Source organism: Arvicanthis niloticus, chromosome 27 (genome assembly GCF_011762505.2).
Source record: "Arvicanthis niloticus isolate mArvNil1 chromosome 27, mArvNil1.pat.X, whole genome shotgun sequence".
NCBI lineage: Eukaryota > Metazoa > Chordata > Mammalia > Rodentia > Muridae > Arvicanthis > Arvicanthis niloticus.
Window position 1 is genome coordinate 27,920,501 of NC_133435.1, and position 21,539 is coordinate 27,942,039.

Below are 21,539 nucleotides of genomic sequence, written 5' to 3' on the forward strand. Positions count from 1 at the left end.
TCTGCAGATGTACGCAGCCCAGTTCTGTATGGAATGTTCCTTAGTTCCTCATATATTAAGTTGGGCTTTGTGGGAAGGGACAAGCTCATGGTAACAGCCTCTCTGCACTCATTTGGGAGCCACAAGTTTAAGTTTCCGTGGTGGATTGAAAGGCTCCACCAACAAGGCAGACATGGAATTTTTGCATCTCATGTGATGTTCTGTGGACATTCAGCAGATTACATAGAGTTAGTTACCAGTGAGGCTGGAAAGGGAGAGAATGGGCATTTAGGCTCCCGATCTTCTCAAATGACCATACATCCATCCCTTGTACTAGTCTGGGTATGACAGCTGCTTGCTAGCAACTGACGTGAACAGACAAGCAAGGACTAGGTATCACTATGAGCATTCAAGCACAAGGATCTTTGGAGAGACAGCGCCCTGTTGATCTCCATGGCAGAATAATGACTATCTGCAAAGTAAAAGGCTTTGTGTAGGTCATTAAATGCAGTCACAATTGTGCATTTCTTAGATGTCCAGAAATATTTACCCTGCAATCTTTTTCAGTAGTGAACAAAACAACTAAGAAAGTTTATGATAGGTACCATTGATGGTGAAATGTTTGGATGTTTGGTCAAACATAATGATATGGGCTTCAGTTTGCGGGGGAGGTGGTGGTTGTATTGTTCTTTAAGTCACCCAGCTACTAAATACACTAATCAGGATGTATTTCTCTTTCATAATAGACTATGCTGGTCTCAAGTAGACAGCTAGACTATACTTGGATAAGCAAGTATTTGAAATTGAGTAATTTTTTTAAAGTTTGAGGGAAAAATAAAAAGGCTCTTGCCCGCAGAAACAGGTTCTATGGCTCAGGTCCCTGCTGTTCTTTCCCACAGTGTAGATGAGGATAAGCCAATGCATTTATCATTGCTGGTGATCGTCCTCAGCGTAATTTCACAGGAGGCCCTGAGGACCCACAGCTTTGTCAACATTAGAGAAAAGGAGTCAAGCGAAGCAAAATGCCACATCGATGGCAGTCAGTCTTAGGAGTCAGGCCACAAGGTACTTGGCCAGTGATGTCCACAACTAGGTTCTCTATGGTCACTGAATGGAAACTGGCTTGCTTGGAACCCACTTCGATCTTAGAATGAAGGGCAGAACAATGAAACTACACACTCCTTAGGCAAAAAATCCTGCTACCTGACCTGATTTTTATACATTACTCAAACTATGACCTGAAACAAAATACTTTTTGAAACAAATGAATGATAGAATAAAGTTGATAATAAATGATTATAAATTTTAAAATGAAGTGAATTATACTTAGTGGTTTCAACATGACCATGTTTAACATAGCACCGATACATGCTAGCATCAGAGTTGGTACCCATGCCCCTTCAATTCGTCACAGCACTGAATTTCTGCCATTGCATATGATGAAGAGGCATTTGGGCAGTTTATCAGCTCCAGTGAAACTGCCTTTACTTATATTTAAAAATACTTTCTAGTAACAAGTCACTCACTAACAAACTAATGAGTTGCTCTAAGGGACCTCTTCCCAAAAATAAGAGCAGCAAGAACCATTGTGTCTTCACTAGCCCACAGAAGCACTGTACCTTTCCCACAGAGGGCCCCACTCCAAAGGATTCTGACCAAATGCAACTCGAACCAGTGGCATCAACTACCTCATGGAGATGAAAGTATCTTAAGATGCAAACAACGCTGTAGACAAGTAGTGAATTTGGAAGGTAGCGTCCCCCATTCTTTACTGATGGGAACCGGCCAGTTGGACTAGAGAGGGATCTGGAGGTTGTGTTTTGTCTGAGAGGTGAATGTATTTAAGTGTCCTAGCTTTGAGCCTGACACAGCACAGACCAGTCAGTATCAGCGTTGGAAATCACAAGCTCACTCAACTGGCACAAGTGTTTCTAGATGTGGGTGGATTCTAAGTTTTCTGATGCAAATGCTTTGATTCCTAGCAGGCCTTTTGCAGATACTGAGGAGAAAGCCATGTGAGTCCTTCTGAGAAGATGTGAATTGAACTTTTGTTACCAAAGCAGTTACCTGGGAAGGGTATGTACATGTTGGTCTTCATTTCATGGTTAAAGAAAAAAAAAGAGAAACAATGGACAAAAGGTAAAGCAGAGCCTCACAACAAATTCAAAGGCAGGGTGGGCCAGACAGTGTTTTGAGATATCTTTAAATATAAACTGAGCCCCAGAGGCAGAAAAGTCATTTACCCAACACTGGTACAATTCAAACAATTAAGACTTGTAGATCAAAACTCTAGTAACAAAAGGGGGCACTTTCAAATTGCATCTAAGATAAGAACATATTAAACAGAATTCCCCCTTGAAGTGAATTAGGGTTGGCATAATTTTTGATACCAAAAGTTTGAATAACAAATATGAAATGCAGGAGTGGCTGGTTGGAATCCCCCGCCCCCAAAACAAGCAGAACTCACTCCCCAGACATCTTATGTGAGGGATGCAGGTAACAGAGTCAAATAAAAAATGGTTCCTGAATTTAAAGGTAGGATGCCCACTTCTTTCTCTCAAGAGGCAGATGGTCAGCTGAAAAATAAAAACACCGTATCAATAGGACGTTACGGAGGGAAAACTACAGCCACCTCTGTGCATGCAATACCATTAAAAAAAAAAAAAAAAATCCCACACCAGAACAACCCACAAAACCAATGGAAGCAGCAGCAGGTGGCTCCGCTCTGATGACCTGCTGATAGCTGAGGATCCTGATGGGTTGGTGAGAGTTGCCCAGAGGACAGAGACCCGGAGTACCATGTGCTATGTTTGCCCCACAGGTGGTGACAACATCAAGTGAGAGACAGGCTCTCTTCAGTCTGTAAGGTCTTAGATTAGGAGGTTCAGGAAAACGGCAGCTAAGCCAGAGGATTCCAGCCCCAAATCCTGGGGTCTGGGCCTAAGTTCTCTATTCCACTCTTTTAATTAATCTTATCATTACTATTTTTGGTAGTTGAAGTCACTTCGGTAGCCACTGAAGGTGGTGGTTTGTAAACAGACATTGACAGTTACAAACAGCAGTGCAATGTTTGACCCAGACTTTAAAGAATGGGAGGCGATGGTGGAGATGAGGTAACTCTTCCCCAACTCGAGTGAACAGACAGCTCCCGCTCTTCTAATGCTGTCCATTAAGAGAGAGTAGGGCTTGGCAACGGGATGGCTACATAAAGAAGAAGCTACAGAAGAGAAAAAAGAAAGGTTCAGATTCAAATTGATTCTTAAAGACAAAAAAAAAAAAAAAAGCACTTCTCTACAGCCAGCGGTGATGAAAGTAGCAGCCTGTCAGTTAAAGGGCCAGTGTCATCAAGCATGGTTTGGGGAGGAGTAGGTGGCATAGCAATGTGGACACGCAGGGCAAGGGAGGGGAGGATGCCTCTGCTGGACACTCAGGGTCATCGATGTACTGGGCAGGCAGGGACAGGAGAACGAGTGTGGTGGCGAGAAATATGTGAGCCCCAGGATGCCACAGGGCAAGTGTCTTGGAGAAGCTGGGCCAGCAACACTGAAGTCCACCACACAAGGAAAGAAAGCAGGACACGGCGGTCATCCCCGTCTCTTTATGTGACGTAACAAGCACGTGTGTGTACATAGGCGTGTCAGGCAGGGACTGGAAAGAATTCACAAACGGGCACACAGAACAACAGTTGGGTAAAAATATATTTCCCCGCTTTAAGTCTTGGCACTAGTGATATATGCATAGGTCACATGGCACCACACTACGTTACCAGACACAAGTTACTCAGCACGCTGCTGAGCCAGCACTTTCATACTTGCAGGAACAATATGCTTCACATCAATACAGTTATTTAGTTCATAAAAAAAAAAGACAAGTGTCTACATGCAGCTTACATACATGACAATCTGCATTAACACTGAAAGATTACACAACAGTTTAGAAAACATTGGTTATCTTCAAACAGCAAAAAATTGACAATTCTACAGCTACAGTTTAAGGCATTATCAGCATATTTTAAAATCAAGAAATAGACAGAGTTCTAATGCTGTTCACAGCTTAATTTTCAATTTATTTTTAAAAATTCCCTTCATACCTACATACAAACTAGACTCTGTAGGTCATGATTCAGCTAACAACTCCATAATAAATGTCCTGTCAAGAGAACTAGACTTTTGGAGCCTGACACCTGACAACTCCAGACACTTGTGAATGGCAAAGCCAAGGAATTCAGATGGACAGTTCTGGTAGGACCACACAGAGACAGTACGATGTGGGTAGGGGACACCTTAACACCAACTCTGCGGAACACTTAGGGGTGTGTCAGGAAAGTGAGACAGCCGAATCTATCCATGAGAGGCACAGAGGATGGAGAGGGAGCGAGAGCTGCTGCTGGTGGGTTGCAAAGTAAAGGAGGAGGGAGACAAGAAACCCACGCCCACACCGGATGGAAGAGCTCCCCTGGCTCACAGAGACCCTTTTGGACCAATTCATACAGAGCCTAAGCTGGGAAAACAGTCCTGAACTGCTACCGAGTACTTGCTGACATTCCCACAGCACAGATGACAGTTACAGGGGACCACAGTCCAGAAGGAGCAGAAGATGCTCACTGTGCTTGGGCAAAAGATGCAGAGAGGCCAAAGCTGTCGAACCAAAAAATAAAAAGAAGTGGCCATTGTGCATTGAGCATAAAGGAGAGGTCCGGGAGCAGAAAGGCAGCCTGGCAGAGACGACATTTTTGTCCCGTGGACAGTGGGAATCTTTCCCCAGCGTTTTGCCACTGTCACAGTCAAAGGCCCTCTACCTGACCTCCAGGACACCATACACAACAATGGCTGCAAATCAGTAATCAATTCCCTACTTCCTCTGAGATCAAGAGGAAGCATAAATTGTGGGGCAAAATATAAATGTGGCCAGTATAGATGTATTTAGCTTTTAAAAGAAAAAAAAAAAAAAAAAGACTACTCAGACTGTCCAGGACACCTTCTAAAAGAAAACCTCTGCCCCCGTTTGTTGTCCCTAATCTGGAACAGAGAGATCCGAGTTCTTACTCCTGTACTTACATGCAAAGGCGAGAGCACGTCCAGTTAGATCTGAGAGTATCGTTTACTCCGTGCAGAGCCAGGGACTACTGTGAAGAAAGGCATAGACACGAAAGGAAAGAGCAGCCGTAACCAGCCTCGGAGGCTGGGGGCAGTGGGGGAAGAGTTTCAGAAGCAATGCTTTTCTTTTTTAAAGCTTCTTTAGGATTCTCTTGACTTTTTATTCCCTGACTCTCCATTGGATTTATTTTACCGAGAAAAATAAAAAAATAAAAATAAATGCAAAAAAAAAAATCAATAATTTTGGCATCAAAAAGTCAAATTGTTGTTTGGGTTTTTTTTTTTTTTTTCTGAGTGTCTTTAAAAGCTTTTAGAAATCGAATGCAAAGGGGTGTTTTCTATTACAAGGCACACACACAAAAAGAAAAGACAAAAGCTCACACAAGCAGTGGCTCGAACAAGCAGACGACACCGATGCTCAAGCCTTTGTGTGGTGCCCGGTGGAGAAGCAAATGCAGCCACAGTTAGTCAGCATGCCATTAGTACCCGCTGTTCCACAGCTAGCTAGAAAAATGGAAGCAAATCGAGTGTCTGGGGAGCTCCTCCCTCCACCAGAGAAGATGACTTCAGCTGTACTCCAGCCTGGCCTCCTACCCAGTGAGGCCAATGTCTTTGCTTGTCTAATGAAGCCTAATTCAGTTTATGGAAGGCCACTGCTCAATTCTTATAATGGGGAGATGAAGTAAAAGATAACAAAAACTTGCCTGGTATTGGATAGGGGCTGGCTGGACAACGTTTTTTTAAGTGTGTGTGACAGAGAGGAATGCAGCCTGTGTTATACCATTCACGTGTAACTGGTGACGTGAGAGGGAAATGTAGAGGCAACGGCCTGGGTTCATGAGAAATGAGAGGGAAGAGCCGAGATCTGGTTAGAAGAGGGTGGTCAAGCAGGTGACAGGAGGAGCGTCAGAGAAAGAGGACAGGACAGACGATGTGCATTCCCGTTCTTACACAGCAGGCAAGCAGGACGTGTCCTGAGTCCTGAGTTAATCCTCATCCAGGATGAAGCGAGATAACTGATGGACCCAAGAGTCAGATTGAGTGGAACTGGTCACAGTGAGGGGACAGGAAGGAAAACTCCTTAGAGGCAACTGAATTTCAATGTCAGCAAGGAACTGGACCAGAGGCTGGCTATCAGCCAGAGTCTATCTCTGCTTTAAGTAATGGTTCCACTGTCCGTTCACTCCCCTGCTACCTTCAACTGAGGACATCCTTTCAGACTACTGCTATGGGAAGTAAGTTTTCTCAAGGTGATTAATGAAAACTGCTATTAAAAGTAGCCACATCCTAGAATCAGCCTCCAGGTCTCCCCCTCAGCCTGTTTAAAGCAAATGCGTGTGTGTGTGTGTGCGTGCATGCGTGCGTGCGTGCGCGCGCGCGCGTAGGGGCTGGAGGGAAGGGATGGATAGCATCCCCTCACTGGAAGTGGGATTCCAACCTCCTTAATAGAAGATTTTTTAGCTAAGCAGTACCAAATGAGGTGTTCTCTGAGATCTGGACCCGTAAGAGCATCAGGGATGCCCTGGTTGGGATGAGTGTAATCATGTTTCTTATGCCAGTCCATACGTAGCTTTGGCCCGGCTTTGAAGGTAGGCAGGCAGATGCAGACTCCATCCCTAAGATGGTCTAACCAGATCATAGGCTCGAGCCAAATAAGCAAATGATTAAATGAAAAAGCCATACTAGGGGAAAAGCTATCTCAGATGCTCACTCCCGTTTCTGCCTGCTTTCAAGCCCACCTCTGGTTTGGGGCAAGCGTGAAGAAGAGACAGTGAATTCAGGAGCTGTACAAGCATGAGACACACAATTAAGAAAATGCATGTTGTTGTTGTCATGGCTACTCAGGGTTTTAGCTCAGCTGCTGAGGCGGTGAGTTTTCCCACCAGACGTACAGGTAGTTATTTTAACCCTCTTTTCCTTGGTCCAAAGCGACATACAAGGGACAGACATGCTTCCTGCCGCCACTTGAGATAGGCATACAAGGCAAATTGACTTTCCAGAAACCAAGTCCAGCTGCACACTCACTTGCTGGTATCATCCCCTTGTGCTATGGTTTTCCACCACCTGACAACATTCAGTAAAATGAGCTAAGTTACTGGTATTTGGGGAAAGGCTGAAACAACGAATCAAACAGGACACAGATGACAGAGGTACGCTACTACTGCCAAAGCAGGTGAATGCAGGAGCGTCCTTGGCTTGCCAGGCCCTTATGCGAAGCTTGCACTGCAAGTTAAAAAAACAAAACAAAAAAACGTTAGAAATGATAACAAATTAAATAAAAAGAAAACCAGGAATGCCAGCACCAGCATTCAGTGGTGGCAAATGCTCATGCAATGATTATAGGACTGAGAGAAATTAAAAGAAAAACCCAAGTAGTCTACAGGAAAAGCAAAGCGAGCCTTGAGCCCTGAATAGAGAGCACGGGGCCCAGTTTCCTTTTTCATGGAATTTATATTCATGAGTGACCTTGAAACCAAGGCAAGGTCCAGTGGAAGGATCCACTGTCTGGTTTGTTCTTTCAAATAACACGAAACTATCGTCTGTAAGGAGTGGAGAGTACACTGGGACTGAACAGAAACGGCATCTTCCACTTCCGGGCTGTGAGAGGAGGAGTCAGAGAATAAATACATAGTGGGTATCTTGGTGTGGATGACTCGGAGAAGAAAGCTAAAGTAGCTTGCAAACTGGAATCTACTGGACGGACGGCGAGCTACTGGCCTAGCTGGGCAGGGCTGAAAAAGAACACGGTTAGAGCTACAATACCACCAGGCTTTCCCCTCTTAGCACCAAAGCAACGCCAAACCTGGGGTCTGCACAGCTGGTTTTAGGCAACTCCAAAACATGCAACTTTATTGCTTAGCAAAACCAAACCAACAACAAAAAATATTTGTTAAAAAAAAAACAAAAACAAAAAACAAGTGAGCAGCTGGTTGTATAAAGTGCACTCGTCACACTGAAAGTCTTCTTTGGGGTCAAATGTGCCCCAGCAAATGCCTTCTGGTGACCATGTAAATCATTTCCAGGAGAGGGAGGGACACTGTCCACTAGAAAACTTGTCCTCAGGCAGTCCTACCACAGCAGGGCAGCCCTGGACGGGGGAGGTGGCTTGTGGCCAGAGATGGCAGAAGGTGGGGGTCCAGCTAATGGCAGTGCCAGGGTTAGTTCGACTTTGTAATTTTAGGAAATGTTACATACTCTCATGCCACTTACAGGTCCAGGGGAAATATAAAGCCTTACCTATGTTTAAAAAAAAAAAAAAAAAAACGGAGTGCAGTGCGTTGTTAGGGGAAAAAAAGTTTTAAACTATTAGAAAGTGGATTAAGACCGGCCGAGGGATACAAGGCGAATGGAAGACCATCCCTTAGAAGCTCCTGCTCAGCACAGCCAGCTCCTACGGAGGCACCTGCTGCAGCTATGACCAGGAGGAAGAACCGTCCTCTTTCTTGGTTGCCCTGGTTACTGTCTTTCTGTGGTCCTCTGGCCAAAACCTTCCATTGCCACTGATAAGAGGGGAGACTTTTTTCTTTTTTGAGTTTTTTTTTTTTTTTTTTAAACAATTCAGACCTCCAACTAGCCCTTGCTTTCATTATACAAGCAGAAGAATGGAAAAGGTAAGAACCAACTGACACAAAAACTACTGTCAGTCACTGAGCCTGGTGGTTATTGTGAACCAAGTCTAACACCATCAACAATAAATGAGAATATATAAATCAAGCTAGAAGAGATTTTAACACAGACATCATGTAAACTTTAAAAGCATTATACACTGGTAAAGCCTAGGATGAGAAGAAAATAGGGGAGCTGGTTCCAGAGCAAAAGACGTCCGTTACTAAACGGAGGCTTCTGACGGAGGGACAATGATCAGTTCTTGGAATTTTATTGCTAAAAGGCACATCCAGTATACATGAAATGTTTTTTAACATTGCTGGTCTTTTATAAACATTTTTAGTTTAAAACTTGTACCTCTACCCACTTTAGTGCTTCACGGTGAGAAAGCCTACCCTTTGGGCTTCCTAACGCTCTCTCTCTCTCTCTCTCTCTCTCTCTCTCTCTCTCTCTCTCTCACACACACACACACACACACACACTTCTGTACTTCTGTGCTTTTTCCCAGATAAGGGATTTCTATCAGGGTTCAATGCCAAATGGCTTTGACTCTGGCTTGCCATGTGGGGACACCATTCTCAGTATTAGCTTTTCCAAAACACAGAACAACAAAGAACTGTATTGAACTATATCATCCAGGCAGTTGTTTCTCTCAGCACTAAGTTTGGGCTGCTGGGCTCCTTTGATGACTTGGATCTACACCAACCCCAATTAAAACCATATGTTATCTACGTAGACTATTTCCGTTATTGCTTAGACCAGTTTCCTGCTCCTTTGTTCTCTGGACACATTTCCTACTGCCTCAGAGCTTGCAAAAGCAATGTTTGTAGAGCATGCTTTACTTGTCTCTCAATATCACCACAGTGGTTTAAAGGGTACGGCACGCCACAGTGCATTGTGAGCCAGGATTACGTGACCACAGCACTGGGCTGGCTTGCCAGCTCTTAGTCTCAGTCGGGATTGGGTAGGCTCAGTCCCTCCATTTCTGCTGTTATTTAGCTGCCAGCTCCCCCGCCCCGCTCCCTCCCCCACCCCAACACCTTAGCCTCCAAGGACAAAGAACAAGAATCCTAAAGAGGGTTCCAGGCTTCCCAGAGAGCTATACTAGCTCAGCAGACTCTAGAAAGGAGGGTGGCATCCCCGGGCATCCTATGGTCATGGGGTCATGGAAAAGTTTTCCACAGGCTTCCTTAGCACCATACTCATGAGACCCACAGCTACTGTCACAACACTGCCTCCTCCACTCTTTAAGGTGACTCAATGAACAGCTCCAAACCACAGGAGTTCAAGGAAGGGGCCTTCCCTCCGCTAATTCTGGCAGCAACTGCTGGGGTGCCACAGGAAGTGACGACCTGAGAGAGCATCTAGCCCTTTGGCACTCAAACCCAAGTATGGCAACTGTTCTGTGTGGGGTGCAGGGGTATCATGAGGGTCGCTAGGGCTGTGCTAAATGGGCGTGCATTTTGGTTGAACTTCACAATATGATAATCCTCCAGGAAAACCAGCACCCACTAGCTGCTGTTTGGAATATAAAATTCAGTAGCTGGCTCACCAGACTGTCTTAACAGAACAGAGAACCCATGTGAAAAAACTGCAATTTTAAAATGCTTTTACCAAGAGTCTCGAGAAAGCCTGCAGAGGCACTATGAGAGCCCACCCGCCTGCCTTCTCTACAATCTCCTAGTATTGCTAGGAAAGCTGATATGGAAGCTCACAGGCCACTGCTATCCCGATTGCTTGGTCACCATAGTGACGTTCATAAGTTAACCCTTTTTACCCTTTAAAAAATACTTCTAAAACCTCAGTCATCTTCCCTGCACTGTAGAGAAAAATACTTGCTTCTATTTTTCTGGCGATGGCCAGTTTCCAGTCTGTAAGTAGGAAAGGTAGACATGCAGGAGGAAGAGATTATTAGCTGTCCCCAGGAGGCGGGCGACACCTGCTTACTTTTTCTTATCCTTGTCCTTCTTGGTTTGCTGGGCCCCAGACTGCTGGGCCTGGGATTGCAAGAGCTGAGCGGCGGCCTTCTTCTTCTGGAAGTTGCTCACTTCCTCCTCAAGCTCCTTCTTCTTGTCTTCCACCTTTTTCTTCTCCTCCTGGTGAGTCCGCTTCAGGAGGTCAAACTTCTCATGAAGCTGGGAGGAACAAAGGAAATTAGGTGTGGCGAAAGGAATAAAACTGTGTGTGAGCCCATGAAGAATCAGAGCATGCATTGCTTTGTTGTGGTTTGAATAGCAATGGCCCCCACAGGCTCATGTATTTAAATTCTTAGTCATTAGGGAGTTTATCATGGCACTACATGAAAAGACTAGGAGGTGTGGCCTTGTTGAAGGAAGTGTGTCACTTGGGACGGCTTCCAGGCCCTGTGTCCCTCTTCCTGCTGCCTGAAAATCTGTAGGCAGAAGTCTCAGCTCCTTCACCAGCACCATGTCTGCCTGCCTGCTGCCATGCTCCCCTCCATGGTGAGGAAGCTGCTCTCCTTCCTGTGATAACAGGGAAGGGGAACCACTCTGTACCACTGTGAAGTCTCGTTAACCACAACATGCTGATAAGATACCAGTTTCAGCTCCTGGAGGACAGATAGCTCACCTCTTTCTCCGCCTCCTTGAGCTCCGCCTCTTTCTCCTTCACCCTCATGACAAACATCTGTCTCATCTCCTCCTCCTTCTTCTGCAGCTCTCCCAGGAACTCGTTCCTCTTTGCTTCATATGTCTCCTGAAGACTATTGAAAGTCCGCAAAGCAAGACAGGGCATAAGACAGCATCATACATTGTGGTTCACGACATTTCTCCCCTCTCTGCTTCCAAAAGAAAAAGCACAAGTGCTGCTTACCACACTAAAGCTCAAATTTTATTCTTTAGTTTTATGCTTTATTGATGCTGAGACTGCAGAGACAAACATGTCCAAAAGCAGAATGCAACACCAAACGCCTGCAGCTAACCAGCCAGGTTTCTTGCACAAACAGACCAGCCGGGCATCATGGGTGAAATGACAGGGATCGGAGTCAGATAGAGCTGTAATTCTGGCCTCAGCAACTGACTGACCTTGGTAGGCACAGTAACACCTCCACGGGATAAGATTGTGCAAGTGTATCAGGCGTTACTTGAGAAGAGTATGTGCCATACAGCAGTGTTCACTCACGCCCCTCTACCCTCCAGAGGGCAGGTGGACTTAGCAAGGAGGCCACCTTCCAAAACCAGGGTAGAAAATCACCACGTCTCAAGCCACAGTTTCAAGTGGTGTGGGGAGGAGTCTTATTTTCATTTTGAATCCTGTACTCTTCCTTTCTGCAGAACTCAGAGCCTGAAGTTTCATATTGAATGTCATAACTGTATCTCTTAAGTCAGAACAAAGGCATTTATACAGAAAAGGCCTTTGGTGGCACACACCTTATGTGCTACAAAGAAGCAATGGCTGGTGTTTTCTAAGGACTCCGTCCTCTCTTTGCAGCTTATCTGCAACAGCTGAATGGTACCAGCCTACACTAGCATCTACTCTGAACTCACCAAATTTACCCTAAGGGCACTACAGACTAGGTAGCAACTACACATACTCTTAGGCACCCTCAAGTGCCACTCAACAGAAATCACACCTGTCCATTAAGGTGGTAAAAGGGGAAAACCCAGTGGGTAAAAACTCTGGTGGTGGAACACAGCAAAGACTGACTGATACAGTCATAATGACAGTTTGGCTAGGCCAGGACGGTCACACCCCTACAACTGATAACCTCATTAGCTTACAAAAAATAAGTTCTTCCTCCCCAGACACAGCCAACCCTCTCTGCTGATAAACAGTCATGTGTTTTGAGTTTCAGGTGTTATTTTTATTTTATGAGACTAAAATAAGTTGGACATATTAATATTAGCTAAGATTAATAGCAATGTTTAAGTTTCAATTTTAAGAGCTAGAGTCAGTGAGACCTAGAAGAATATCATCCTTTAAAACAACTTCATCGGTGTGTAATAACTCTTCATCAGCTTTCTCTGTGAATCAGACTTACCCAAGACAAAAGATAACCTGGCCCTATTATTACAAAATCTTATAGAAACCTCAGTTTCTACTTATCGTAATGAATGACTGGACCTCTCTCTTCAAGCAATTGAACCTTATAACCTATGACAACACCCAACTTGTGTTCTGAGATCATGACCTGGTTTCAGGAGAACATCTTCAAAGGTTATGGAGTCAAAACAGCAGGAATGCACTGCATGCTTATACGGGTTTAAGAGGCCCGTATAAGAAACTACCATAGTGTGAAGCAGGCAAGAGGAGTCAATACTCTGCCTAAACTGGGGTCACCGGATCACACTGTTTTTATATGCAGAAAGTTCAATCCAAACATAAAATGCCTCTGTCCTAGACAAAACCTAAGGGCCACACTGGCTGTAGGCAAGACTGGCCCCAGCCTTGAGTCTAGTCAGTGTTGACATCCAGGAGTAAAAGGATGAAATCGGCTTCAGCAAACGATATTCAGTTGTATCACTGTGTCCAAGGATGGGAATCAGCTTTTGAACTCTTAACACAGGAAACAATGGTCACAGCAACTGATGAGACCAGTGTCCAAAACCTTAACCTAAAGACTCAAAACCACTTATAAGTGACTCACAGATAACTTAGAATAACACAGGACCACATTCCCCACACACCTCTGCTAACTGAGCCATGAACCACAAACACCAGAAACCCCCACTAATGTCTCCAGGCATAGACCCGACCCAGTCCAGAAGAAACCGCTTTTACTCACTCACAGGCACTGCAGCAAAGGCATCACTGGCAGTTTCCAGTTTAGGCTTAAACTTCAACCATAGACTCCCTTTGCTCCGTGAGACTTTGTGATCATCTCACCAGGTTTTCAGCTGATCTGATGATGCTCTAATTTTCCTTTTGGCAACCCACAGAAGGTTTCCTTTGTTGGTAAGGGATAGGAATGCAGACGCCCGAGCTCACCCTGAATCTTAGTGGTTCACACGGAATAATTTTCTCCCTACTTGACTCTCCTGGAATCATGTGACAGAGGGCATACCAGGGTCTGATCAGTGTCACCAGGCCTTAGGAAGCATTCTATATCCCCGAATGCATTAGTCCTCAGAGGCAGTAGAGTAGACATCGCCCACTCCTCATCCCACAGGTGAAGAACGTGGACACAGCTGTCACCATTTGCTTTGGTTGTACCATGAAGATGTAAAGGACTGAACCTGGGCCACCCACTGACATGGGAGCCCTACCTACTTTCCACATAGCTGGTGAGCCAAGGCCTGTACACTCCTGAAAACAACCCCGAGGACTTTCTGAATCCTGACAGAGGGTGGTCCTCAGACATCTTCTGTGAGTAAGAGAGAAGATGCTGGGCTGGAGAGATGGCTCAGCAACTAAGGACACTACTGCTCTTCCAGAGGTCCTGAGTTCAGTTTCCAGCACCCACATGGTGGCTCACAACCATCTGATGCCCTCTTCTGGTGTGTTTGAAGACAGCTACAGTATACTCATCATATACATTAAATAAATTAAATAAATAAATAATCTTTAAAAAGAGAGAGAGAGAGAGATGCTATTTGGAGAGGAGGGGTGAACAATCTGGACAGGGAGTGTGTCATACAGGGCAATGGTGCCTCAGGAGAAAAGCTCGGGGACGTGTGACTAATCCCTGTGGTGACCTTGGTCCATTTCCTAAGTTACCCTGACAGTCAGAAAGGGATTGGAAAGAGACCTTGAACCAGGAAAGAAATGACTGCTCTGGTTGGTGGAACTGAGTTCCAAGGCTACAGAGCCACATGCACAGAGAGCGGCAAACGGAAAACATGGGCACTGGGAAGACTGGCTGGTGGCCAGGTGTCCGGGTACTCTTCTAGAGGACAAGAAAGGCAGGTGTCTGAATCCAGATGGTTTTGAGGACAACATCAGGGCCACAGGCAAGCTCCTCAAACACCGCCCCCGTACCATAAAGCCCAGCTTACTCTCTGTTATCACACGCTGGCTCACAATGGCGTCCGCTACTAAAATCGGTGGTCCAGGATGCAAGCACTGGAAGGTCCCAGTATGCTCAAAAGAAAGAACTAGCTTCACTGCACAGCCTCACAGGAAACCTCCACTTGAAATATTTGAAAAAAAGCTTCCAGCCTTTCACTTACTCCACTCCAAGTCACACTAAATTCACCTGGGCAAGGGAATTCCCAAGTACATCCAGGAGTATTTTCATCCTGAGTGATCTGAGCTCAATATAAAGGCTAGTAGTAAGTTATGGTTATGTCTAAGGCCTGGACTTCAATAAAATAATGATTTGCTGTGAAAGAAAGTCCACTGAATTACTAACGGGTGGGGGGGGGGGGCAGCGCAATAAGCATCTCATTTACGTGACTGAAAAGGTCTGACCCAGGGGTGCACACCTTTAATCCCAGCCCTGGGAAGGCAGAGAAGGGTAGATCTCTGTGAGCTCTAACTCAGCCTGGTCTATATGCCAAGTCACAGGCGAGTCAGGATTAAACAATGAGAGCCCCTGTTGAGAGAATAAGCCTGAGAAGACCCGGGTGTGAAGGGCTCAGACTCTGAGGCCAGTCAGTCACTGGGCACTCTTTCTGCTCAATTTGCCCAGCAAAGTTTACCCAAAAACTATGATTTCTTCTGTCTGTGGTGATCCTTCCCACAGCAAGAGGGACTTCTAAGTGGGGATGCACAAGGAGGGACCATCTCTATTTTAAGTGGAAAACCCTGTCCCAGTTACTGAGGTAATAGAATGTATTCCTTTACTTATTTTTGTGTTTCTCTGTATAACAGCCCTGGCTGTCCTGGAGCTTGACCAGTAGACCAGGCTGGCCTTGAACTCACAGAGATCCACCTATCTCTGCCTTCTGAGTGCTAGGGTAAAAAATATGTACCACCACTACCCAGCCATGAGTTTACTTTTAAAAGCTTTATTTTTACTTTTAAAAGCTGTATTTTTTTTTTAAAAAATACAGGCCTGGGTAATAATGTACAGGCATAATAAACATTTTCCCATTTCAACTTCAAAAGAAAAAAAAAATTAGGGCTTGTAGAAACGGGACCAAATGGGAAGGGGCAGACACAATCATGACTTCAGTGTCACCTGCCAGTTCAGAATGCCAGAAGATGATGTACCCCAAGTAGTAAGCTGGGCGAGGCCCCAATGGACCGTGCACCTCCTCCAGGGCCTTACCCTGGGCTTGTAGGAGTCGCCTCAATAAAAATGCCTGCTTGCTTGCACCACCAGGAAGGAACTCTAGCCATCTTAGAAGGGCTGGCCTCTTTGATGAAAGGCAGACAGGCCACGTGGCCCTTTCTAGGTACAAGTAGCATCCCAGAGCTTCTTTTAAGAACACAGGCATGTGGGATGATTTTTAACACAATGAGAAGAAATCACCTCTAACAACCTAACCTGCAAGGAATCTAGACTATGACCTCGTCGAAGGTTTGTAGATTACAGCCCACCAAACAAACTTAGACTTCTTGGTTGCTAAGGTTTTTACTGGCTGGAACACAGATATGCCTGTTCATTTATGTTCTGGTCTAAGGTGCTTTCCAGTGAGGCGAGGAGAACTGAATACCTGTGACAAGCCTATACAGTCAATATATCGGAACCACTAAAGAAAGTCCCTTTGCTAAGTCTAATTTGTTCCCTGATCTCACCCCGAGGGGTTAAGGACATGAGTAGGGGCAGAGTGAGGACCTCAGGCTCCTCAGCCAGTGTTCCTCAACACTGGTCCTGGCCAGTGCATTCAACGTCACAAAAGCTTTGTTGTTCCACTTTAGGGCATGGAAAGGAATGCTCCATACAAAAATCACGTTTTTATCAGACTTAATAACCCTGGGTTGGGCTTACTTTATGGGGTTATCATCTGGGAGATTCACTGCAAGCACAGAAGGACTTTGCACCTCCACAGAGCCATCCTGTCTGGTTGAAGATAGTTTCACAAGCTTTCAGGACTGGATGAAATGATACTAAGTTGGTTAGAAGTTAACTTTTTGGATAGAAGTCCTTTGTGTGAGATTTGCATTTGTTCTCACCAAACACAGACATGCTTACGGAGTGCATAGCTGCATCCTGTAGGGAACTAGCCCAGAAAGTACTGAACTTTCTCCAAAGTGATTCCAAAAGAGAGCTCCTCCACCACAGGACCATTCGGACTGGGAGGAGACTGCTCCACTGAGCATGACAGACACAGCCTCAGGTTCTTTGGCCAGCCATCAAGTTCAATGGCTTGTAGATTTCAGAGTGTGTCCTAGGGATAGCCATAAAAGATGGCAAACGGGTTGTTCAAGGGTACCGTGGCCTTAATCATAAGAGGCTCAGAGTCCAGACAAACCTCACATTGGCTTAACTGAGATCCCTATGAAGAAACAACTTGGGCTCAAACTGGACAATTCCTTCCTCTACCAGGAGGTGGCAACCTGGCCGTGAGCCTCACCTTCAAGTGACTCAGCTATCCTTCCATTCAACCCAAACTTTCTCCACCATGGGAGGGGGGCAGGTGTGTTGAAAGGAGGGCAACTGCTAGGTTACTGAGCCTACCTCTTTTTTCCCCCTCCGCATTAATTAATTAATTTATTTATTTATTTTACATCCTGATCGCTGCCCCAATATCCTGGTCCCTAGCCCCAAGCCTACCTTCTTTTAAAGTGATTTTTTTTTTTTTTTTTTGTTTTTTAAAGATGTCTTTATTTATTTTATGTATATGAGTATACTGCAGCTGTCTTCAGACACCAGAAGAGAGCATCAGATCCCACTATAGATGGTTATGAGCCACCATGTGGTTGCTGGGAATTGAACTCAGGACCTCTGGAAGAGCGGTCAGTGCTCTTAACCGCTGAGCCCAGCCATCTCCCCAGCCCTTCCCCCTTTTTAAAGCTTTTTAAAATTTATTTTCACGTGTATGGGTATTTTTTTTTTTGCCTGAATACCAAAGAAGCCAGAAGAGAATGTCATATCCCATGGAACTGAAGCTGCAGATGGCCTCTGAGCCACCATGTGGGTGCTGGGAATCAAACCCAGGTCCTCTGCAAGCGCAGCCAGCGCTAAACACTGCTAGAGTGGTCTCTCCAGCCACAGTTACCTTTTCTTCCTTGCACATTTTGTGTATCCATCCGTGATGTGGGAAATAACAAATTTCCTAAGCTTTTCCCTTTCCCACCCTCTGTCAGAGTTGTACACTGCTGAGATAACAAAAGAACCTGAGGGCAGGGGAGACAGCTCCATGGTTATGCTGCTAGCTGCTCCTCCATAGGACCCAAGGCTGGTTCCCAGCACAGTCATCAGCTGGCACACCTGTAATCCCAGCACCGGGGATCCGACACCCTCTTCTGGCCTCTGTGGGAAGACACTTGCACAATGTCAAACACACACACATACAGACACACACAAACACAGACACATATACCCTCACAGGCTTTATAAAGAAAAAGTACTTGAGAAGCTAAGAGCCTCAGCAAGTTAAATCTGTCAAAGACAAATGAATGGGGGGCAAATGTTGGCCAGCAGCTATATCCTGTGAGTCGGGTGCTACACCCCACAAACAATTAGGAGCTGGGTCTCAGGGGCCAAGGAGGCAAGGATTCAGAACAACCTCCTTTCCTTAAGTACCAGGAAGTCAGGTAGGCCGTTTACACTTTTGTCACTTTGAATGCTAATCCTTGTAAATGTGGGCAAGAATACCAACATCCACAACATCACCTAGCCGAGATGATAATGAAATGTGGTTATCCCAACACCAGATGACCAAGCTACTGAGGTACCAAAACCTCAGTCCAGCAATTCTTTCCATGGTGCACAGACACACCACTGCCTGGGACGCCTGTCTGCTATGTATGCTCATACCTGAAGGGCTTGCTGTCGGGGTCGGTGTCCTTGAAGCCCATCTCCTCAAGCTTACAGCGCCGATACAACTCATAGTGGCGAGTGTGCGTCTGCTCTCGGAGATCCTCCATGTTCACTCGGATCAGCATCTCCCTCAGCTTCACAAAGTCACAATGGTTCTCATTCTCAACTACAAGAAAAATAAGCAAAGGAGAGGAAGGGCCATCAGCAGCGAAGCTCCAGAGGGGGTCCCGAAGGCATACAGGATGTCTTGCTGGCTCCTCCCTCCATACTCAAGGAAGCCCTGACAAGGGTGGCGGAGAGATGATGCCAAAGGAGGGGCTTTACAATCTTTCCTTTACCTTTCAACAAATCTGCCTGCCAAATCGTGACTCTTCCCCTGCAGAGGCAGAGGTCTGGGTTTGGGATGCAGCTGATGACCCAACAGGGGTAGTAACATCTGGCTCTAAAGTCAGACCCATGACTACTACTCCATGCAGTCAGTCCCAACTCAGCAGGACAGTGCTTAAATACCACCATTCTTCCTAATTACCAGATTTCTGCTGAAATAGCATTTCCTTGGAAAACAACTTTCCGGGAGATGAGAGAGAAACAAGTTCTTCCCAGCTATCTGCCGCTTTGCTGACAAGACGGTGTACACACTTTGTGAAGAACGCTTTCCACTTAGAGGAGTTTTTGCTAATTTCCTATAGAGCCCCACATCTTGAGGGGCAGCCTCCGGCCCAGGGCTTAGCTTGTAGCTGCTCCTCAGTCTGTCTGTCTACCTGCCCCATGATGACCAGTTCTTTCTTCCTCACATCCATGGTGGCTAAGCATGGGTGGGTGTATTGTGGGAAGTAGTGGGGGGTATACAGGGGTTGGGGAGAGGAAGTGGGGCAGACAAGACAGCTCTGCGCATCCCCACATGCCCCCGGTTGACACCTCCTTCCACATCGTGCCTGTCATATATCTTCATCATGGGCACTAACATAGAGTCACTCTCCCACGACAGGACATACCCTGCACCACACCCCAGGGGTACTGCCTGGCCTTCGCCATCTTGTTGCCAATCTTCACCTCTTCGGTACTGCCAACCACTGCAAATGGGAGATGGACCTGCCAGGTGACACAGAGGTGAACGGTTATCACACAACAGTAAGCAGAGCTCCTGACCCCATCACTAGAGAGGGGCCTCTTTCCTCAACAGCAAGAGATAAGGTCATGAAGGGGTGACTATAGTGTGGCGGACGCCCTTCATGAATCATGTTCTCCATGCTCTTGTATTCTAGCCAAACGTAAGCTAGATTCAAGGAGCAACTTGAGCTTGTCCTGCATGTCCTCTGTCATAGCTGACACTGTGACAGTCTTCATCCATAGGGTACTTAAAACATGGCTTGTGGAAGAGGACAGATGAGATGGGTCAGTGGTTAAGAACATTGGCTGCTCTTGCAGGGAGCTGAGGTTTAATTCCCTGCACCACACGGTGGTGTTTCACAACCATTATAACTGCAGTTCCAGAAGATATGATGCCCCCTTCTGGTCTCTGTGGGCACTGCATGCATATGGTACATAGTTATATTCACACAAAATGTCCATGCATGTAAAATAAAAATAAGTAAATCTTTGGTTGGTGGCTCGGAGCATACGTAGGCTGGTCCAAGGCCCCTGGCACTTATGTAGTAGAGAGCTGCCATGTCTGTCCTCAGTGGGACAGGATGCACCTAATCTTACAGAGACTTGATATTACCAGGGTAAGGGGCTTGGGGGAGGGGGGTGCTGCCCTCTCAGAGGTGAAATGGGGATGGGGGGAGGAATTCTGTAAAGGAGGACTGGGAGGCAGTATTGGGGAAATAAGTAAATAAATAAATTTTAAAAATAAGTAAATCTTTAAAATATACATATATATATATATTGGCTTGTGGGATCAAGATACTCACTTTTAAATTCCATTTACTTTTAACTAATTCACATTTAAATTTTAAAATGAAAGCAATGGAAAATATCTTCCCATTAAATATTAAATTTATTGATAAGTAGGCTATGTATTTCATCTAGCTTTGAGCTCAAATCTTAGGAAAAGAGAAAAGTTTTATGACAGTAATGCAAGTTTTAAGAAAAATTACCGTAGGTAACTACATATTGGGAAAACCTCTGAAGCATGTTAGGAATCACAAATACTTGGATCTGCCTCTTGACTATAATTTGATGACATGTACATGAAGGTCATTTGTTTCTGATAAATGTGAAATCAGACTTAAGTTGGGGTCATTAAACGTATGCACTGGCTTCCAAAGAGTGCTCTGGTCTCCACAATGGTGAGATCTAAATGGACTGTGCGAGCTTGATTTTATTGCTGCTGAACACAGCTGTTTTAATTCCTGGCTTTGCAGTGCTGGGGTGGGACCCAAGGCCTTGGGCATGCCAAGTGAGAACAGAGCTGAGTGGAGGCCCCAGCTGCGGAACTATTTCAGACAGGCTTATCAGTGCGCAGACTTCAAGTCAGAAATACACTGTAGTCCAAAATACTGCCTCGAGCCTTACACCACAGCTTAGCTTGAGCAGAGATGGTATGGTGTCCAAGACAACGGCCTCTTCCACACTGGGTTATCTGGTAGTTATGACTACATCCTGAGTGTGGGGGAGAAAGCTAACTGCTTTCTATCAGCACACAGGAGTAAGATATTTAGAGCTGCTTTGAGAATTATTGTTTATGGTTTCCTGTCCACTGTTTGAGAAGGGAGACCATGTTCTCAAGATATTAGGCAGAGTCCACAGCTCAGGTTGCAGGCGTGGCATTTTGTATGATGCACATGATATCTGAATTTCCTAGTCCAGGGGACTCTGGCACAGCAGTTATTATGAGCACACTGCTTCTACTGAAGAGCAGAGTTCTGCCCCCAAATTCACAGACATATGCCTGCCTCTGCCTCCCAAGTGGCATGGGCTACTCCCTGAAAGTAAGGAGAAAGGGATCTTTCTAGACAACTTGACATTTGAACCAAGAAAACAGTGACAGGATCAAATGTCAAGTCTAGATTTAATAATCAAAGTAG

The 21,539-nt window shown here is 45.5% G+C and overlaps 1 protein-coding gene across 11 annotated transcripts in view; it reads right to left on the reverse strand.

Moving 5' to 3' along the window:
• Positions 1 to 2,165: 2,165 nt before the first annotated feature.
• The window catches only part of Septin11 (septin 11), an 85,134-nt gene continuing 65,760 nt past the window's right edge, over positions 2,166 to 21,539 (reverse strand). The window contains exons 6-11 of one of the 11 annotated variants that reach the window (XR_013107867.1): positions 19,506 to 19,602; positions 18,508 to 18,676; positions 11,271 to 11,403; positions 10,629 to 10,816; positions 5,037 to 7,298; positions 2,166 to 2,555 (exon numbers count right to left, since the gene is read on the reverse strand). Coding sequence is in view for 9 of the 11 variants with exons in the window: in XM_076926469.1 (XP_076782584.1) it covers positions 5,080 to 5,104; positions 10,629 to 10,816; positions 11,271 to 11,403; positions 18,508 to 18,676; positions 19,506 to 19,602 (612 nt within the window). In the remaining 2 variants the exon portion in view is untranslated. Of the gene's footprint in view, positions 3,197 to 3,659; positions 7,299 to 10,628; positions 10,817 to 11,270; positions 11,404 to 18,507; positions 18,677 to 19,505; positions 19,603 to 21,539 lie in introns of those variants that run through there. The other 10 variants (XM_076926469.1, XM_076926472.1, XM_076926473.1 and 7 more) reach the window with 10 other exon arrangements.